The 20,479-nt window shown below is 34.6% G+C and overlaps 3 protein-coding genes across 4 annotated transcripts; 1 reads left to right on the top strand and 2 right to left on the bottom strand.

Annotated features, from left to right (window-relative positions):
- Positions 1 to 2,550: 2,550 nt before the first annotated feature.
- LOC115952180 (heme-binding-like protein At3g10130, chloroplastic) lies at positions 2,551 to 6,501 on the bottom strand. 2 transcript variants are annotated; one of them, XM_031069253.1, is made up of 8 exons: positions 6,243 to 6,501; positions 6,061 to 6,147; positions 5,387 to 5,457; positions 4,889 to 4,990; positions 4,689 to 4,793; positions 3,921 to 4,056; positions 2,900 to 3,009; positions 2,551 to 2,799 (listed from the first exon to the last, which is right to left on the bottom strand). In XM_031069253.1, exons 1-8 carry the CDS (start codon positions 6,451 to 6,453, stop codon positions 2,725 to 2,727), a joined length of 897 nt encoding a protein of 298 aa, XP_030925113.1. In that variant the 5' UTR covers positions 6,454 to 6,501; the 3' UTR covers positions 2,551 to 2,724. The 2 variants fall into 2 exon arrangements, with proteins under 2 accessions (XP_030925113.1, XP_030925114.1); XM_031069254.1 differs by having other exon boundaries at positions 2,553 to 2,799; positions 6,249 to 6,501.
- Positions 6,502 to 7,631: 1,130 nt separating this feature from the next.
- LOC115951392 (1-(5-phosphoribosyl)-5-[(5-phosphoribosylamino)methylideneamino] imidazole-4-carboxamide isomerase, chloroplastic-like) lies at positions 7,632 to 13,472 on the bottom strand. Its single transcript, XM_031068610.1, has 8 exons — positions 13,378 to 13,472; positions 13,057 to 13,262; positions 12,439 to 12,646; positions 11,736 to 11,821; positions 10,893 to 10,994; positions 9,182 to 9,315; positions 8,852 to 8,900; positions 7,632 to 8,061 (listed from the first exon to the last, which is right to left on the bottom strand). The coding sequence occupies exons 2-8, from the start codon at positions 13,255 to 13,257 to the stop codon at positions 7,885 to 7,887; spliced, it is 957 nt and encodes a 318-aa protein (XP_030924470.1). The 5' UTR covers positions 13,258 to 13,262; positions 13,378 to 13,472; the 3' UTR covers positions 7,632 to 7,884.
- A 2,605-nt stretch (positions 13,473 to 16,077) lies between these two features.
- LOC115952262 (pentatricopeptide repeat-containing protein At2g36240-like) lies at positions 16,078 to 20,429 on the top strand. Its single transcript, XM_031069352.1, has 3 exons — positions 16,078 to 18,277; positions 19,897 to 20,021; positions 20,128 to 20,429. The coding sequence occupies exon 1, from the start codon at positions 16,163 to 16,165 to the stop codon at positions 17,615 to 17,617; it is 1,455 nt and encodes a 484-aa protein (XP_030925212.1). The 5' UTR covers positions 16,078 to 16,162; the 3' UTR covers positions 17,618 to 18,277; positions 19,897 to 20,021; positions 20,128 to 20,429.
- Positions 20,430 to 20,479: the final 50 nt, after the last annotated feature.

Raw genomic sequence — 20,479 nt, forward strand, 5'->3', positions numbered from 1 at the left:
ATGGATCTTTTGGATAAACATTGTCACCAAGGTTCATCTTTCTGTGTAAAATATATATATTGCTAAGTTTTGTTAATGAAATTTTCTGGTTAATAATATAAATTTAGACTTAACTGAGCCTTTTAAACATAAATAAACTCATGATTAATAATATATCCATTCCCGTGCAGTAGCACGGGGCTACATACTAGTTGAGTGTAAAAATTGAAGAGTCCAAATCCAATTAGATTCTAAATTGGATTTCAATTGAAGTCCAATTTTTTGCCACATGTCCATCTAAGTTTTTAATTTTTGTGGCAAATAAATTATTGAGTGCAAAAATAGAAAAATCTAAAACTAATTAAATTTTAAATCATACATACATATATATATATAATGAGAAACTATTACATATTTTAGAAATGTATGTTTAAAAAAAATATAAACTAATACTATGTATAATTTGAATATCTTCTAAAAAAATACTAATTTGAACCGTGTAATTGTGATTATTTTTAATATTTTTAATTGTATTTGTGCATATACACGAGCTACATACTAGTATTTCTAACGGAGACATTGGTTCAATTCACCGCTCTTCCCAACTGAAAATTTTATGTCGGACACTTTGGGTTAAAACTTTTTAAAAAATCCAATGAATGAGATTTTGTAACACAAAATGATCACGACTGGTGAAAGCAAAACTAATACGGACAAAGAGGCTGAAAGAAAGAACCACAAGAGACAAACTTAGCTCCGTAACCATCCCCATAGAAGTCCTGATCAGTTAGAGACATTACAGGTCTAACTCAGCCTTTTGGACCAGACATTACCTGTATATGATTTGAAGCTTTGAGCAACGTTAGTCACACATTTTTTTTTCAGTGTACATTTCTGGATACTATTTTGAAATGTCATGCATCGTCCTTAGTACTAGTGTGGGGCTGTGCAGGAATGCGATTTTTATATGTTTATATATTATACAGGTGCCTAATGTGCTTGACATTCCAAATTGAGGGGCTTTGGGATATTTCTATGGACATGTTAGGATGAGTCCACTCGATGTAAATGCTTTTTAGGTGAAGAGAGGAATTCCTTATCTTTTGAATGGTTCTTTTAATAGGAATTTTTAGTTTTTGAGTAATTTCTTCGCTTAGGATTATTCTAATTTAGGTGATTTGGAGTTCAATAGACTGTTTGTATTAAGTTAATTACGTTTAGTTTTTCCTGTAATTTTCTCCACATGCTTTCCTATGTTTGTTCAATTTAGCTTAATAAGAATTATATGGTAGAAAAATTCATATTGGCCAAATCTTGATGGAATACAGATGATTCTACATTTCTACTCCACTTATTTCATTTTAGTCACAATTTGGCACATTTTTCGTTTTATTTTCATGCCTAACAATTTACTAGGACAGTATAGTAGTATACCGAAGGAAAGCTTTGTACCTCCAAACGAAATTATACTAAGATTAAGACATCCTAACATATAGAGACGATAAAGGAAAATGATGTAAGTTGAAATGAAATCTGGTTGAGAAATAATGAGAGGAGATAACCACGGTTCAGAAATACAACCCCAAAACAAAGAGGCTCAAATAAAAGAACTACAATGAAATAAACTTGGTTCCAAAGCAATCCCTATTGTGAAGTCCTAATCGAAGCCATGAAGGGTTTCTGTCATGAGTGGAGTTGATTGTCTTTTTTGGAGGATAATCTTGTTTTGGATAACTTTTGTGATTATGTTGTGTCCTACTCTATACCAGACCACCAGTACAGCAGCACGTTGAACATGTAATAATATTTAAGATTATTTTCCTGCATTGTAATGACATTTTAGTTTATAATTTTAGTTTATACAAAGCTGTATATGAAATCATTGGTGCTTTGCGCAGATGGTAACATTTAAACATGAAAGGACAAAAAGGGCATTGGAAGATGCAAGTTTGTTTATTTTAACATTCGTGTAAAGCTAATGAAGAGAAAAGGGTTTGTGTCCTTTTAGTGCTTTCAACTCCATAATCTTGAGAGAGGCTGCAGAGCTTTGCAGGATAATAAGAGGAAATCTGCTGATTTTCTGGATGTTATGCTGCAGAGACTGCTGTTGTGCAGAGAAGAATACATAGATAGCATAAGTAGAAAGAGACTCATTTTCATGTCCAATTTGAAGTCTAATTGAATCTTTTCTAAATTTTCAAATTTCTCTGTTTGTTATTTCACGGTTTCCTGACAATCCAATGTAATTCAACTGTGGTAAATAAAAATCCTTTGTTGAAGTCTATATGTTTGTTAGACTTGGTTATGTTGCTTACTTTAAACTAGTCGTTGCAAGGGGTATGCACTTCTGTAGATTTTTCTTATTTCTCATCTCAAGATCCCAATTCAACTCACATTCAAATAACACTGATATAAGGTTTTTCTAGCATTCAGCTATTCACGAACAACCATGGTCATACAAGATTCATATGTAGTTCAGAAGCAATGCAACTAAAATAACACCAAAGCCAAACACATGATCTTAACAAAATTCCAGCATCTGAGAACTGATACCCATATCATGATGCATAATGGAATAGCAAGAAGGATCTTTTATTATATGCACATAGCAAAAGCTTCAAATCAATTATGTAAGATATTACATTATGGAACATGAATGCCTGGACATCCAAAAAGTTGTTTTTGTTTACTTTACAGAAAGTGTGTTAATTTAGTATACCTCAAGATTCTAAAATTGCTACATTGCTATTTTTCTTTCTTTTCTACTTCCAGAGCAATCTCATTGCGGCGTTGGAATGGAAGTGTGAATGGTGGATTATACTGCAACCATATATATAGAAAGTCATTGACACGCACAAAGTGTCCAGAAATCAACGTTTACAGAGACCTTTTGCATTTAACATTTCAGTAGGGATCTCACCTGTGCAATTTCCACTGAGCCGCCCTCTTTAATTTGAAACTGTGCATCATTTTTCAGAGCTTCTCGTAACTTTGATTCCCGTTGTTTAACTTCTTCATCAGTAACAAAGCCTAATGGAAATTAAGAAGGGACAAATAATATAAATATATCATATCCACTTTGATAAAGAATAATATGCTACTCTCTGTTTCTGAAATAATTAGAGTACTATATTAGCTCACAATTTAAACAAAACCCACTACAACTATGATCCAATTTGTTATAAGGTCGCTTGAATTAGGTGGAGTTGCATCACGTGCAGGACTCCAGTTGGCTCATATAGGATTATTTGCCAGGGTCAGTTTAACTGGGGTTTGGGTGTTTGCCACGGCAACAATCTAGCCGATTTTAGCTATATCTTGAAATACCATTCCATTTTGGTTTTGAATTGTGTACCAACCTCCTTGCATTACAAGCCAAGTTTGGGGTTATACATATACATAGTTACCTTTTAGTTTTTTCCTCATACGATAGCCTTGTGAATTTAGAGAGATAGACAGCTTTGGGCTTATTTGGGGTTTAGATTTTGTGAGAGTCTATGCTACATTTGTGATCTTCCCATTTTTTAGCGAAACAGTGAAACTTTCAACTCAATTTTGTTCTTATTAGACACAGGCTTAAGGCAGAACAACATAAATCTTTGTGTTCCATGCATGATTATTTTAATTTTCTTTTTTTCTTTTTTTCCTGTGTTGCAAAAACCCACTATAATTGACTACACTCACAACAAACTGGCAGCAGAGTTTCCGCTATCTCAACCCAATCACTAATGCCTACCTAAAAATGCATAGAAACTTAAATACAATCAGGTGTACTTAACGACATGCTCTCAAGTCTGATCCAATGTTCTAATGTTGGAAAGCCTTGGTAACAAATAACATCCAATATTTAATAAATAGGAATGATGGTACATATAAAGATTCTTAACCCACTTTATATATCCACATAGCTCAGGGGTTATCAGACAAAGGGAAGGACAGACCTGAAAAGGCAACAACTGCAATAATTTTCCTTGGCACCTCTCTGATTGTCACAGACGAATCTTTAGGCAGCGGAAGATTGGCACCATACTTTGAGGGCATGACAAAAGACATCTGCCACTTATCTTGATCTTCCAGCTAAAACATTTGCAATAATATCAGGTCATAATAAAAAATAAAACCTACCAAACGCAAAATATTGAAAAAGACTACAAATTAGGATTTTATAACAATTGACATCTTTCTACGGTACTTAGGATAAAATTGCAAAACAAGAAGAAGAAAAAAATGAAACCCAACACTTAGACCAAGCAAAAAGACCTCCTTGGCTTTTGGCTAAAAACAACCAAACCATACAATTAAGGACCAATATGTGAAACTGGGGCCTTATAGTTGTTCATCAAATGAAAGAACTAGATAGATTATTAGAGTCCAAGAGCAATCTTTGATATTTGAAAGTAATAATGTCATGATCAAAAATCCGTTAAAAAAGAAAAAGGTTCAGCTAATAGACTGTAATTTTTAGCTGGTCTGAGGTAATGCCAAACTAAAATATAATCATTTTAGACAGGTCAAGTTATGACCATATGACAAGATTGATTTTTTTTTATTTTTTAAAGAGCATACTCTGAGAGAAATGTAAAAGAAAAGAAACATAGGCACCACGAGTGCCATTTAAAACATACAAGAACATATCAAAATTCCATATCATCAGAAACTACAAAAATTATTAAACATATGAATTATGATGCATGTAAAAAATATCATACCCTCTTTGTTATCACAGGAGTCGTCATTTCCATTTTCTCTCCATCTGATTGGGTCTTACGCGTAAAAACAGGTGTGGTCATCTCCATTGTCTCCTTTGTTGTATTCTACAAACAGCAAAGGCAACAGATTAAGCAAAGTAAAAAAGATAAGTACATTACAAGAAAGTATGACAGCAATTCATTAAAAATTTCAAGACTACCTTACCAAACAGGTACCCAGCTAATACATTAAAGGATTGAGATGCTCCATTGAAGTCAAATCCAGTCCTCCCAGGCATCGTTGTCTCTGCTACAAAGTATGGCTGTTTCCACAATCACAACCCCAATTTAGATATTATCATAACCAGTGCACAAAACTTAGACTTTTGCGGGGTTTGAGAGAAGTTATGGTAAGTAGCCTTACCCCAATTTTATTGGAGAGACTAATTCCTAGACTCAAACCCAAAGCCTATCACTTTTCGTGAATGGCGCTTGCCATCTCACCAAAGCCTAACCTCTCAATTTAGACATCATACGCATAAATATTGTAATCATTCTTTTCATTGTTATCTTATTATTCTATAATTTATTGTTGCTATTGTGCTTATGAACATGACCATCAATTATTCATATTCATCGTAACATTCCCAATTCCAAATCAAAATAACCATCAGTCTACAAGGCAGAGTAAAGAGCATACTGTAGTAGCAAATTCATACCTCAACTTCCCTTATCTCATAAAGATCTCCCCTACTCAAAACCTTGAAGTTCACCGTCTCTAGGTCCGGAACTACATCAAAAACCCAAAAGACAACACAAAATCTCATAATTCCATAACAGATAGACAACACAAGATGCATTTCACACTATTAAATCATGTTTGTTTATTCTTTTTCCAAAAAAAATAAATAAAACCATGGACAAATACCAAGAAAAGCATACACAACCACTTTAAATCTATACATGTGCCCATGAATCATTGATCTGTAATCATGGGACACTAGTTAACAAGAACCATTGAATTTAAACCTTTCGTTATTGAGTAGAACTAGCATAAATTTCACTATACAGATCTCACCAATCAGTCAATCACATTCATTGTCATGTCAATTTGTAACGTTTTATAGTAAAATTGACCCGAAGCTTTAACATTTTCCACTTTCAAAACACAAACCAAAAAAAGTAATTAAGAAACTTACTTATTATCATGTGATTAATGTGATACCAATCTGCTCTAGTAAAATTGGTACTAGCTTTAGCATTTTCCCACAATTAACGATGTTTTATATAAATTTTTCAAAAAAAAAAAAAAAAAAACAACCAACTGTCCACAAATATCAAAATAAGGACACGGACATCATCAAAATCAACTTGTGCGACAACTGTATTTTACCTGCCATTAAAGCCTCCTCGAGAGTTCGACTCTCGAACCTCTTCGGGGACACGTATTTGACAACCTCGGTAGCTGTGTCCACTAAAACTGCACGAAAAGAAGACAACGTCAAAATTCGAATAGCAAAAGCATAGATTGTTTAAAAAGTAGTGAAAAAATGTGAAAAGGAATTGGTTGTGGACATTTACGTCTCTGGGAGAGAGAGGAGGCTTGGGAAGCGAGAGCGAAGACTAGAGAGATTCGGGCTTCGAAGGCGGACATGGTTCTTCGCCGCTGTGTCGGTGAAGTTGAGTTGGTGGTGATGATCGAGAGCGATCTTTTAGGGTTTCTTGGAGTCGAAGTTGAGGTTCTGAGCTGAGGTAGAGTGAGAAGTGAAGGCTTGCACAGAAGCATCTTTTTGTTTTTTGTTGTGTATGCGTGTTTTGAATTTCTGTTGCAGAGAGAAAGTGAGAATTTGAGGAGGTTCACTCATAAAAGAAGTGGTGGTTAAAATTTTCATTTTTTCCCGGCAATTCTGAAAAATAAATAATAATAATAATAATAATAATAATAATAATAAATACTATGATTATTGGATTTTTTTTTCTAAAAAAAAAAAAAAAATCTCTAGTGTGAGCTCATCAACCTCACGTCACATGTACCATACAGATCTTGTTAGAGTTATTGCTCGAATCGCTCCTCTCTAGCCGCGGGGACAAAGACTTTTACTATCAAGCCATACCCTATGTGGTAATTATTGGATACTTTTGCCATAATGACATTTTACTCAGTATATTTTTCCCATTGAATTCCATAACTCTTGAATTCTGCATTTTCTTCCCTTGAATTCTTTATTTATTTTTATATTATTATCTTAGGAGCCTCTTTTACGGAGCAAGCCTAATATGTGACACGAAGTGGAATGCATGGAGTAGGTTCAACAGATACCACTTTTTATTTTTTGGAAAAATTTAATTTTCTTAAATCTCACCAAATTACGATTATCATTTTTACTACCTGCATATAGGATCAAATCAAATACGTTCTAAGAAAAAATATTTAAATACCAATCTCATTGATCTCATGAATATCATACCAAATTCCATTGATCGAATCATTCAAAAAAACTTTTCAAGAAATGTTAATACCAAATCCCATCAATCGAATCGTTTGAGAAATCTTTTCAAGAAATGTTAAGATAGCATGGGCCATGAAGCACAATTGAAATAGTGTCTACAATAAGTTAATGCAAAAGTGATACCAATTATAATTTGCCATCTTAACACGTGAAAAACGTTGTATAGCTTAATTTTTGGATTTGAGATTATACTGAAAGATCTAGTAAGCTAACGCAGTAACCACACACATTCTATGCTTGGATTTGCCATTGTTTTTTGGCGGGTTGAATGAAATTAATCAAATTAATGAACAGCCATAAATGCATTGGAAACCACAACGGGTTGTTGTGAAAATAAGAGGGAACTAGAATTTAACACTCAGATTCTCAAACAAAAAAAAAGGCCCTGAAAGTGAAAAATGGTGCCGGATTCAGGGCAATATAGGTCATATGGAGTAAAACCAAGAGTGGAAACTTAGCAAGTGACAAATCAATTCTTAATTTATTTCAATAGTTTTTCTAGTTTTTCCTCTCTTTTCTCATTAATCTTCTAAATTTCCGGTTGCCAACATCTCTTCAAGTCCCAACATCAATTCTACAAGTCCAGAAGGTTGAGAATCTCCTTCAAATTTTTAGTATTTGATAAGTTAATTCTCTTTGCTTAAATTGCATATGAGATGCGAAAGCTGACATGGAACTAAAAAACACAAACAACACAATAGGAGGCACTAAACTGTAAAAGCCTCCTGCTGAGAATGCCAAGCAACTACATCCATGTATGCCATATTGCCCCCAAAAATATCCAAAGCACTGCCCACGGTAACATCCACACGTCCCATCCCAGCCACCTTTATTCTCTCTAAATCAGCCATCACCGTCACACCACCAGCATAAGTTACAGGAATCTGGCACCAGACCATGATGTATTAACAATTTATTCATGTAAGATAGCATGCATATAGGAGAGGAACGATATAGGAATGCATGCCTAGTGACTTCATACATTACAGACGGACTTCGAAGAGGCTGCAAACTATAGGTCCAAAGAAAAAATATCATGGTCGCTTTTTTTTTTTGGGGGGGGGGGGGGGTGAACTTAGGTATAGTTCTTTAAGTGCAGTACATTAGGAGCCTAGTGGTGGAAGGCTTGGGATTAGCTGTAGACCCAAACATCCTAGGTTCAAATCCCCAATAGGAGTTCCCCTAAATTATCTGATACACAGTTCTAGCGGGTGGAGTCATGTATCTGTGGTTTACTCTCTAAGGATGGGTCTTGCCTTGGTGAGGTTCCATGTCATCAAAAAATAATTCAAGCACATGGTTGCATTAACCAATAATGTACAAATTGTGTTATTTTTTCCAAGAATTTTTTTTTTTTTATAAGAATTTTTTCCAAGAATAATTAAATTCAATGCATTGTTTGAATTTAATTAGGGCACCTAATATACTGTAGCTAAGGAACTGCGCCTAAGTTTTTACCCTTTTGTAGGTGAGTACAATGCTCACAATTATGTTTTACAGGCACGCTATTTCAGAATGGTTCAAATGAAGGTAATTTAGGCATGAGAAAGATTTTGGTAAATCCAGTGCCTTGGGCATTATCAGTTCATCATATGACAACAAAGAAATGAGAAGGTAACAAGACAATCATCAAGACAAATGACAGTTAATAAATGCAGCTAATACATTACCCACCGGTGAATGCTTCCCAAGCAATGCCACAAGCTCCTCATCAATTCCCAGCCTGCAACCAAAAAACAATCAAAATCATATTATATTGATGAACTCTTTTGGAAATCAAAGACACTTTACAATCTTTATTGTCAATTAAAGACAGTCTTTTTATTTCCTTCACTTTGGCATGCCAACCATAAGCAAAGTAAACCCCAATTACAGTAACGATCCCTTACAAATAATATGTCTGAAAGTGATTAGATACTTATGAATCCTAAGTATAGGAGTTTGAAAGTAAGGAATAAGACAAAAGTTATGGTCGAATTAAGGACCGCAACATTTAGGACTTACTTTTTCCCTTCAACATCAACACCATGGACAAGAAACTCATCCGCATATTTGGCAAGAAAATCCAATATTTTTCCGTCAAGATATACATCGGTGAACTTCTGCCATCTATCAGTTACAATTGCATATTTACCTTCCTTCAAATCAAAATCAACACATATAAGGTAATAATTGAAACTGAATAACTATCAAATAATTTGTTTTATTGGTAAGTTAAACACACACTCCATAGGTCTTGAATCCGCAATCTTACCCTCCATCCCACAATTGTAGGAAGAGGAAGTGTCATTTAATGGGTGCAATCACCATATCCCATCAACTAACAAACAAATGGGAAAAAAATTATACAAAATTATCAAACTTATTATTTTTTATTCTTAATGTATGCTTTTCTATGTGTAAGAATCTGAGCCTAGAGCATGCAGCATTGATAAAAGCACACTTGAAAATGTAAAATGCGAAGATCTACAGCCAAAGCACTTCAGACAGCTAAAACAGGGCATATTTTCAAAAGTACATTTATATGGGTTCTTGATTTGGTCTTTTTTATTGGTAAGTTACACACACAAAATGGGTTTTGAACCCATGATCTCACCCTCTCCCTAGAACTTATAAGGGAGGAGGTGCAAGTTGAGCTGGAGCTCATTAATGATTCGACGCACAACACAAGTCAACTTCTCATTATTCATCATCACGATACATTCTAGAAGAAATTAAAGAAATCGCAAGGACCAAACAGCAAATGAGAGTTACAAATCTTATGATGAAATTGATTATGGTCTAATGTTTAATGCAAATGATGAACTGATGATTATATACTTTAGGATTGGATTGCATTGCTTATGTTAGGCATATACCATTCAAGTGCTCTTTGGTCTTTGCCTTTTGGGTATATTTTTGATTCAACCACATACTTCATTTTGATCTTGTATCACAAAAGAATTATATAAAATGCTATTTCTAAATTTTAAGTTTTTTATAAGAAAATATTCCATTAATAAAGGAGTGAAATGAAGCAACCCTAGTACAAGGGATGTGTATATGAGGCAGAGCTACAAACAGAAAAAAATAAAAAATAAAAAGTACTACAAACAATTTTTTAAAATTTTATGTGATTAATTGATCACTTGATTGTTATATTTTCTATTACTAATTGTTTTCAAATTCACTACATAGAAAATTTAAGAAATTGAACTCAGCTATTTAGAATCTGAACCTATAACCTTTATGCAATTGCATAAGACTCCTATCAAAAAAAAAGAAAAAAGCAATTGCATAAGATTCAAACCAATTGAGTTAATAGGCTAAATATCTTACTCTTTTAATTTTTTTATTACATATTGTGAATCCTTTTTTTATAGGCATAGAAATATAGATTATATACTGTGAATCCTTCTATCAGAAGTTATTATACACCTTTTTCTTCAACATATATATATATATATGGGCTTTACTTCAATTAGGCGCATGCTTCTGCTTTGCCTAGGCTCCAAGGCCTTTGCACTTTAGTGCGTCATGCTTTCACCAACACTGCTGATATGTCTCTTAGTTACCAATAAAATAATGAATACAAAAAACCAGTACAAACCCTGGTTCAAATATAAGTTTGTAAGACATGCAACATATTCATGCCTAAAGATATTTCTGACTAAAACCTCACTCTGGAAAACCAGTTATGCACTGCATAAATGCTCAATTTGAAATTGTCTGATACCTTCTTTCTGCAACTAAGGTCCAACACAAGCCTCTGCTTTCCAACAACACGAACAAGATCTTTAAGCCTTTCAAGGTCCATTTGTCCATTCTTGAATACATACTGTAATGAAACCAAGAAGTAAATGATGACCAATTTAAAATTTTAACCCAGAGAAATTCTTTATTTAGATTATCTCAAATTCTTGGTATTATTTTCCATGTAAACATTGTTCCACAAGCATTATGCTCTAACCAGCATTACATGAAATCCAGTTTCATCACATGAGCACTCTTCCAATACAGAGAAAAGTATATGTCGTTACCCAAGGTAAGGAGTATGGATGCAAATCTTATATTTAACCCTCGCACCACTTCAATGGCTATTTAAAAACATTCCTTCTATCATGTTCAATGCTAATAACTCAATGCATATAACAGTTAGAAGGAAGTGGCTTTTAGAACGAAGTATGTAAAAGAGTCTTTATCATTTTGATAGCATTGACATAGTTCAAGGAGAATTCATAACTCATAGAAGGTAACAAACAAATATATCCTACCATGCTGATTGTTGGGTTTCCATTCTTTTGGGGGGTCGGGGTGTTGCTGCTGTTGCAGTCTACAAACCACACGTAAGTCAGCTTGAAATATTTAAACAGGTACCAGGAGTACTTCTGGCCCAAATGAGTCAGCCTATGAGGCTTTCCCATGTTTATGCTTAACATTAGAAAAAAAAAAGAGACTTGAAATTTCATATGCATTTTGATGAGAGAGAGAGATCAGAATTATATTGATTCATTAAGTAGTTATTCATGTTTTCCACGTAAGTTTTAAACAGAAATTTAAAGAACAATTTATAACATACTGATGTGACAATGACATGGCTAGCTCCTTCCTCTATGTAACTCAACGAATTGTCAGAATTGATTCCGCCCCCAATTTGCAAACCGCCTACTTTTACCAGTCCTCGCAGTAAGTTCAGCAGAGGAAAAGTCTGTAAGTTTTAAACTTATAATCAATTATAGAGATCAAAGGAAAAACAACTTTATCTTGAAATGCTCGGTTCCAAGGGTTGAATGTCTTCATATAAGGCACTTAAAGTGGTGCGAATGCTAAATCAAAATCACATCCCAAAAATGTATAAAGAAGTCCTAGACAAAAATTGATCAGCTAACAGAATGTCTGTTCTAATTATTTAAGATAAATAGATACACAAGTAGGTGAATAGCAGTAACTTAAAGTAGTTTGTGATCACATATAAATTGTGAAACGAAGATCATGCTAAGTGAAGCCTAATGTCATTCTCATTAAATCTAACCGGATCTGGTCGCACTCTAGTCAAAATGAGAGAATCATCCTAATAGATTTTACTTCTTTTATTTTATTTTATTTTTAAAAAAAGAAAGAGGAAAAAAAAAAGAGACTATAATCAAGAACTTGAGTTTCCATCAATATAAGTTGAAAAACTTAATTAGTCTTCAATGGCATCAGTCAACAAAAGCAACCACAAAAACAACATATCAGAAGACAGCAAACAAATTCACCAGTTTATGAAAGCGTAGACCTACCAGGATAAGCGTGCAATGCTTCAATGGCTGCACTGTTACTCAAAGGATCTGCTCCAATCATGATGACATGACCACCCGTAAGTCCATCTTCTTTATACAAATTGGCAAACTCAGCCGCTGACTTATCTGATTCGAAATTGGTAACAGGAGCTGACCCATCCTCCTTCAAATCCTGAATGGTTGACCCAACAATTTGTTTCACTTTCCCCTGATAAAAAAACACATATTTCAAACACAACAATCAGGTAAAATTACCCAAGGTCCCACCTCAAATTAGCACCACTGCATGAATATAACCAAATGTATCATAGCCATCCACCCCCATTTATACACATTGGCCACCGCATACAATAGAAGAATTTATCTTCCCTCATACCCTTTTGACAATCCAAAAACCCAGTAGTAAAGAAATTATATTTTAGACAAAACAATATGTAAAAGACACCCTTTATCGTAAAACAGAATAAGAGTTACCAAACCTTTAATATCTCTAAACTGTGTTTCCTTGACATTTCATCAAGCACCTTATAGGCACTGACAAAATTTGTGCTAAAATTTATCAATGACAAAAATATTGAGAACCCAATACAAAATTTGGCCAATATTTAGTTCTGGTACCTTGTGTATATCAATGCAAGGACGGAAACGAACCGAACAGCTAATAGACAAGCGTGACCGTGAGAAACCAACACAAGGAATAGCTGTGACGATTCTATGCTTGTTTCGGCTGTGGAAAGAAGAACCTAAAGGTCGGAGCGAGCTCAGGTCGGAGGTTGATGTTGGTGTTGTACGGAGGGTCCGAAACATCGTGCTGTGCATTGTTGCTATGGATTCAGATAGTAGTAGTAGGGGAAAAATTCAAAAAACAAACAAACAAAACGTAATGCTAATAAGGAAAGAAATAGAAGTGAAGGAAAAAAAAAAAGACAAAAGAAATACCCAGGTTTGGGGTTTTCGGTTGCACTGTTGAAGTTTGAAGGAGTGGACGGAATCGGAGATCAGCTGATTCAGAACGGCTACTCTTACTCCCTCTAGTGGGCTGTTTTTTTTTTTTTTTTATATTGATTATCAAAAATCTTATATAGTATAATAGTAATTTTTTATCGAATTAATATTAAGATTACACCATTAATTTACACCTATCAATTTGATTTATAAGCTCATATTATACACATAATTTAAATATATCAAAACTTGAAATTTAAACATAAAATTATCGATCTTGTTATTTTGAAATTTTAGATAAATTTTGTAATAACTGGATGTGTATTTACTATAGATGAGAATTATTATAGAACTATGATAATCTTGAAATTTTGTAGGCATAAAAGTTATAAGAAAAAAATGTAATTTAATGGTGAATTTTTTAAAATTTGCATCTAATGAAAAATTATTATAAGATGTAATATTACTTAAAGTTACACGCACCTTTTTAAATATACTACATTTCACTCTCACCTTTTAATACATTTGATTAAAATATTTATTATAATTTTTAAAGGAAATGGATTAAGAGATAGGATGGAGAAATATTTTGAATTTTTTTTTGAAAATGTTACAACATGTTTCTCTTCAAACTTGTTGACTAAAGCCCTATAGTATTTCATAGAAAATTAAAAAGTACTTGGGAGCCATATGTGGAATTTTTTCGGGTGATATTTAGCTACAATACTTTTTTTTATTTATGGGAAGCTTATAAATTTTATTGAAAGAATTAAACATGGTTACATCTAAGGGTGATAATTGATTGTTGTAGTTAGTATAGGGGGTTTTGGGTTCGTGTCGACCTCGTCTATTTTCTTAAAACATGAACCATTGCAATGTCATTGAAGTGATTTTCCAACAATGTCAAGGATAAATTATGTTAAAGCAAAAACTAGTTTCATCGGATTCCACCATAAGTAAGAGAGAATTTTGAAAATCTAAGATCTAAACTCAAAAATCTATGATCTAAACCCATATGTTAAAACATCAAAAACCTACATATCAAAAATTAAAAACATCAAACCTACAAGCCACGATAGATATTAGAGTTAAGACTCACATTTGATTAACTAGAGTTTAAGGATGAAAGTTAAAGGAGGATCACTGATTTGGGTCAACGGGCGCCACCGGAGATTGGAAGAGAGAGAATCATGAGAGAGGTTGAGGAATGGAGAAATATTCAGGTTGTGAAATACAGGTTTTTACATGTGTGTGTGTACACGCCGATTAGTGTTGTACTTTTTGAAATTCTAGATTCATCATCGATAACTATATCAATCGACGTTAGAAAACCCTACGCGTCTCCAATTGCCACCCCATAAATCATTGCTATCCCTTCACCTTAATTCAAACGGTATGATAGTGGCTTAGCTTGTTGGGTTGAGTCGGGGTGTTGAACACCCTTAGTTACATGATTGACAAGTATAATTTCTATGAACTTTTGGGTTTCCTCTATCTAGGCTAATAATAAATAAATAAAATTTTTTTTTTTAAAAAAAAGGTCATCAAGAGATTTAGCATGTTATGCCGGAATGTGGGTTGGCTGGCACAAGTGCACTAGTGTACCCACAATGATATTTCAATTACCGATGAAGCGATAGTCCTCCCTTGCAATGCACTACAAACTAGTTGAGATTCACCTTAAAAAACTACATATTGTAGCCCTATATCATGTGCAAATATAATTGCCACCTCCATAGCTTTAGCTTCAATCTCAAGTGCCCTAAGAGGAGCATGAATTTTCTTACTTAAGGCAACCACCACTTATCCCGCATATCTATGATAATGACCCTCACACTAGCTTTTTGAGAGTGCATTAGCAAAGGCCCCTCTACCCCAAACCTCGTGCAAGTTCAAACCTTCTATGCATGAGTGCAAAAACATAAGAGTTGATCAGTAATTTTTGTGAATTGGCAACCCTCGTATAGATTATTTGTGATCACATCCAATCAATGTAGATCACCCTTTGTAGGGAGGTTTCAAGTGCTCTACACAAAATTCTTAATTTTTGTTTGTATTGGTCTATGCCAAATTCTTGTAGGGCTAACCAATAAGAATAACAACTTGTGATCCTTATATATTACTTGTGGTAGCCCAAATTAGTTGTTCGTATGCATACTCTCCCTTCTCACTTGAATATTTAGTCTATATGAATTTAATTAGTGAAATTTACTATTATGTTAGAGAGTCGAACACGCACTTGTTGTGCTCTTAGAACACTAAATAATTACTCCTAAATGAATTAGGCAAGTAAAGAGTAAAAAATAAGAATATATTTATATGTATGAATAGAACAAAGTTTCTCTTCAAACTTCTTGTATATATCTGTATATATTATGAATTTTGAAAGTCTAACCGTTAAATTTTATATTTCTCATGTTCTTATTATGTATATCAAATTTTGTTCAAATTGGAAGTTATTTACTATTCGATTAATAAACTTATTTTTTATACATAATTTTAGATTATTAAAACTTGAAATTTTAACATTTGTTTGATGACATAATAATTAATCTGATCCTTTTAAAATTTTACAAATATGAAGGATATAATAAAAACATGCAATTAAACGGTCTGATTTTCAGAATTAACATTCAATATAAAGATACACAAGAAATTTTGGTGAGAAATTTTATTCAAATGAATAGATAATTATTCAAAACCCACCCAACCGCCCATATACCATCCCGCCATTACAGAGCGTAGTGTTGTTGGCTGATTCTGCCAATTGTCAAGAGAAATGGGTTTGAAGAAGCTCCTAAATGCCAATTCCAAAAAAGCTCTGCAAATCTCCACACCACCACCACTCTCTCCAATCCCACAACCACCACCACCACCAACCCATCTCACCCCACTCCCAACTCTCACTCTCTCCGGCCACCACAACCACACCCACACCCACCTCCTCCGCTACCTCAACGCCCACCTCGCCCAACCCTTCACTCCCACCCACCTCCTCCACTTCCTCAAATCCAAGCTCCACCACCACCCTTCCTTCACCCACTTCGACTTCCACATCTTCAACTGGGCCTCCACCATCGACTCCTTTCGCCACGACCACTCCACTTTCGAGTGGATGGCTCGGACTCTCGCCATCTCTCACCGCTTCGCCGACCTTTCCTCCCTCCTCCAATTCTTCGCCTCCAATCCCTGCCCTTGCTCCGACGGTATTTTCTCTTGCCCACGAACCGAACCCATATTCAGATTTTCGATCAATGCTTATTGTAGAGTTGGGAAGTTGGATGATGCTGTTGTTGCCTTTGAATCTATGAAAAAACTGATTGATGGGAGGCCTAGTGTGGCGCTTTATAACATTTTGATTCATGGGTTTGTGAAGTGTGGGAAGCATGATAATGCACTGAAGGTGTTTGATACAATGACTAAGGACCGGGTTAAGCCGGATGTGTATACGTTTAATATTTTGATTAGTAGTTATTGTAGGAATTCGCAGTTCGGGTTAGCTTTGGAGTTGTTTAAGGAGATGAGGGAGAAGGGGTGTAGTCCAAATGTGGTTAGTTTTAACACTTTGATTAGGGGTTTCTTTAGGGAGAGGAAGTTCGATGAAGGTGTTTCAATGGCTTATGAGATGATTGAATTAGGGTGTGAGTTTTCGAGTGTGACTTGTGAGATTTTGGTTGATGGGCTTTGTAGAGAAGGTCGGGTTTCGGAGGCGTGTGAGATATTGATTGATTTTTCGAGGAAAGGAGTGTTGCCTAATGGGTATGATTATTATGGTCTAATGGAGGCGCTTTGCGGGAAGGGAAATGCAGGTAGAGCGTTGGAGGTTGTGGATGAGTTATGGGGGAAAGGAAATGTTCCAAGCTTGATTGCTTGTACTACTTTGATTGAAGGATTGAGGAGGTTAGGGAGAATTGATGAAGCATTTAGACTGACGGAGAGGATGCTTAAAGAGAGTATAATTCCAGATAGTGTGACCTTTAATTGTCTCCTTCAAAGTCTTTGTGATGTGGGAAGAACTGTGGAAGCAAATAGATTGAGATTGCTGGCTTCAAGCAAGGGTTTGGATTCAGATGGAATGACCTATAGTATTTTGGTGTCTGGTTTTACAAGAGAGAGAAAGCAGAAGGAAGGGGAAGTGGTGGTGGATGAGATGTTGGATAGGGGGTTCATACCCAATATTGCTACATATAATAGGTTGATGGATGGACTTGCTAATGCAAGAAGTTCTGTGTAGCGCCAAGCCAATGTTATTGGTAACTGAGTTATCAACATCTTTCAAATACGGTTTTGATTTCAGTGCTTGCACTTGTTTGGAAACAATTGTAAATTCTTGATTGATAATGAGGAAAATGTCCTCTTTTGTCTTAGTCGTCAGAGATTTAGGTATTTGGTGATGATAGCAAGCTCCTTGTGCCGGTAAATTGTTGATGTTGTGGGTTACTTGGTTGCATTAGCACCAATACATCTTGTATTCACCTTTTGTTAGTCTTAAAGTAACATACGTGGTGTATAAATTATTGTTTTTTGAGATGAACTTAGAGGAGATATCTTTACCGTGTCTCTGAAGTCTAAACTGACATTTGTAATTTACAGTAATATTACATTTTTGTTATCATTCTTTCTTTTGTAAGATATCTTGAGCACATTTAAAGCTGCTCACAAAGACAACTCTGGTACCTTAACTGTTAAAGAATTCCAAGATGTGATAGATGACATGACATCCTCATAAGGTATCCTCAAGTTGATCTCTATGTGAAAAGCAAGCATCTGAGGGATGTGACAGATCTGTTGAAAGAACCCCAGGGGAATGATCAGAAGGAAGTGGATGTTGAAGGATTTAAGTTACTCCTTTCTCATGTAGATTTGCACATGAAGTCTGTCTGCTGCTGTACAGGTACGTATCTTTCCTATACTGGCTTGGCTGTTTGGGTTAATTTGAAGTAGATTTATGACTTTTTGCTATCCAAATAATGGGACACAAATGTATTTCATCTTTGCGTATACAGGTGGCTGCTTTATGAATTTGAAATGAGATTTTACACCTAAACATTTCAATTCTACATATTAATTAAACTCAAATGCATTCATAAATTTCACCAATAGAACATATAATTACTTTTCCCTTTACTTATTCAAACCATTTAAACCAAAAAAAGAAAAAAGAAAAAGAAAAAAGCACCTAGACAGCTATGCACCTAGAAATATTTAAAAGGAGGAAAGACATATACTTCTAGCAAATCACTCCTTCTAAATACTTATATTTAAATGAATCATTAAGGTATTTCATTACTATATTGGAAAGTGAGGTCCAGTCCAATTGTTTAATTGGTCTTATTTCCTAGTTTGTTGCTGCTATGACTTTAGAAACATCAGAGAACACAGAACAGAAGAAAAACTTTGCAAAGATTATGGCAAATTAAAGTCCACAGAAACTGAATTGCAATTGAAGTCCTTGCTGGTTCACATTTTGTTTGAATGGTCTCAGGCTTGGGGTTTTACCAATTGTACTTCCATTCTTTATTTCCAAATGTCTCTTAGTTCTTCTAATTGAACATGGAGTATTTTTCATGTGCAATAAAATCTCAATTACTTATCAAATATATATATAGCCTATAATTTTTACCATACAGAAACATCATCCTAAATGGCCACTGTATGACATGACAGCTAATGTGAGATTATATCTAGAAATTGGATCACAATTGAATGAGTTTCTGAATTAAAGTACTGTAACAATTCAATGGAGCCTTTCATTTCTCAGACATCCAAAAACCCACTACGTGGAATGATTAATTTTAACAGTATTTGACAGAAATAGTTTAGCCAATTTCAGAGAAAGAGGTCTGTTTTGTTTAGCAAAAAGGACATATTCAAACTATATCATTGTCATTGGACACATTAATCTTCCTCCCCTCCTCTCACTCTCTCACTGTTTCTGCTTCACTAAGCAAAAAAATCATTTTTTTATAAGTATGTTTGGAAAATGGTCAAGCAAAAGATCTATCAGGATTGTATGACTGGATCATAATACCTGAGCAGCAAGCAATTAATTCAGTATTCTAGTTTTTAAATTGATCTTTAAAACTATCTGGCATGTTTGATACCTGCATACTGTTGTGAATAGCCAATTACAGAGGAGTAAGTTGTCCCACCCCCTACACCAAAAAAAAAAAAAAACTATTCCTTCCTTATCTGTTCTCATATGTCATTTGAAGTCATCACCTGTGACTGGAGTCTGGAGAATACCTTCCATTTGAGTAGCTTTCCAAGGTTGTCAAGATAGTTAAAGATGTTTTGACAAAGTTATCAAGTAAAGCATTTGCTGATATTAATCAGAGTCTAGGAGAATTTTCTTTTGTGATTGTCTTCATCTGTCATGGATCTTAGCTGTCTTCATTTATCAAGTAAAGCATAAACTGTTCCCAAACAGACATTTTTATTTTGCTTGTGTTTTTCGCCGACTTTTTTTAGCCCTCCCTAACCAATGAGGTGCTGGCAACTTGTGACCGCAAGGTACAAGCATTTTGGGCAATTAACCCTTTGGAGGATAGCAGGCAGCTGCAGAGGTACCTGGAGACTAGGTTTCAATGGGCCACGCCACCACGGCACTCATTGCTCTGGCATTCTGTATATACAAGGTAATTATCTTCTGCTTCTGGTATTTTTACATGTGTTTGTCTTTTGAGATGGTAATAGTGTGTGCATCATTGTATCTGATTTGTTATAATTCTTTCCTATGTTTAGCAAGCAACTGAGCTGGCATACAAGGATGTTAGTTGTATCTGATTGGATGAGAAGATTCATTGTTGGGAGAGATTCAAGCCGAATTTGAGGCAACATTTGGGAGGCCCTTAAATTTGTAAATAACCTCAAGTTGTATTGGTTCTTGCAATTGCAGTCGCATATGTTTTGTCTATTATTGCCACACACACACACACACACACACACACACACACACACAAATCCTAATGTCTCTTTGATAAATAATCACTTTGACAAATATTTTCATATATGATGACCAATGTCACTGGGTTCTATACAGACAATAATTTAATGATAGAATAAATACTTAGTTACAACTTACAACTCAATTACA

This window comes from Quercus lobata, chromosome 7, assembly GCF_001633185.2.
Source record: "Quercus lobata isolate SW786 chromosome 7, ValleyOak3.0 Primary Assembly, whole genome shotgun sequence".
Classification (NCBI taxonomy): Eukaryota; Viridiplantae; Streptophyta; class Magnoliopsida; order Fagales; family Fagaceae; genus Quercus; species Quercus lobata.

Bases quoted from the DNA above. Each gene is read 5' to 3' on its own strand.
- LOC115952180 (XM_031069253.1), bottom strand. From the start codon at position 6,453: ATGCTTCTGTGCAAGCCTTCACTTCTCACTCTACCTCAGCTCAGAACC. The intron at 6,148-6,242 runs GTCCACAACCAA...CTTTTCGTGCAG, and splicing joins TCTCTCCCAGAGACGTAAAT to TTTTAGTGGACACAGCTACC. The intron at 4,991-5,386 runs GTATGAATTTGC...TTGTGGAAACAG, and splicing joins ATGAGATAAGGGAAGTTGAG to CCATACTTTGTAGCAGAGAC.
- LOC115951392 (XM_031068610.1), bottom strand. From the start codon at position 13,257: ATGCACAGCACGATGTTTCGGACCCTCCGTACAACACCAACATCAACC. The intron at 12,647-13,056 runs GTACCAGAACTA...TTTTTTTATCAG, and splicing joins CTTGCATTGATATACACAAG to GGGAAAGTGAAACAAATTGT. The intron at 9,316-10,892 runs GTATCAGACAAT...TTTGATTTGAAG, and splicing joins ACCTTAGTTGCAGAAAGAAG to GAAGGTAAATATGCAATTGT.
- LOC115952262 (XM_031069352.1), top strand. From the start codon at position 16,163: ATGGGTTTGAAGAAGCTCCTAAATGCCAATTCCAAAAAAGCTCTGCAA.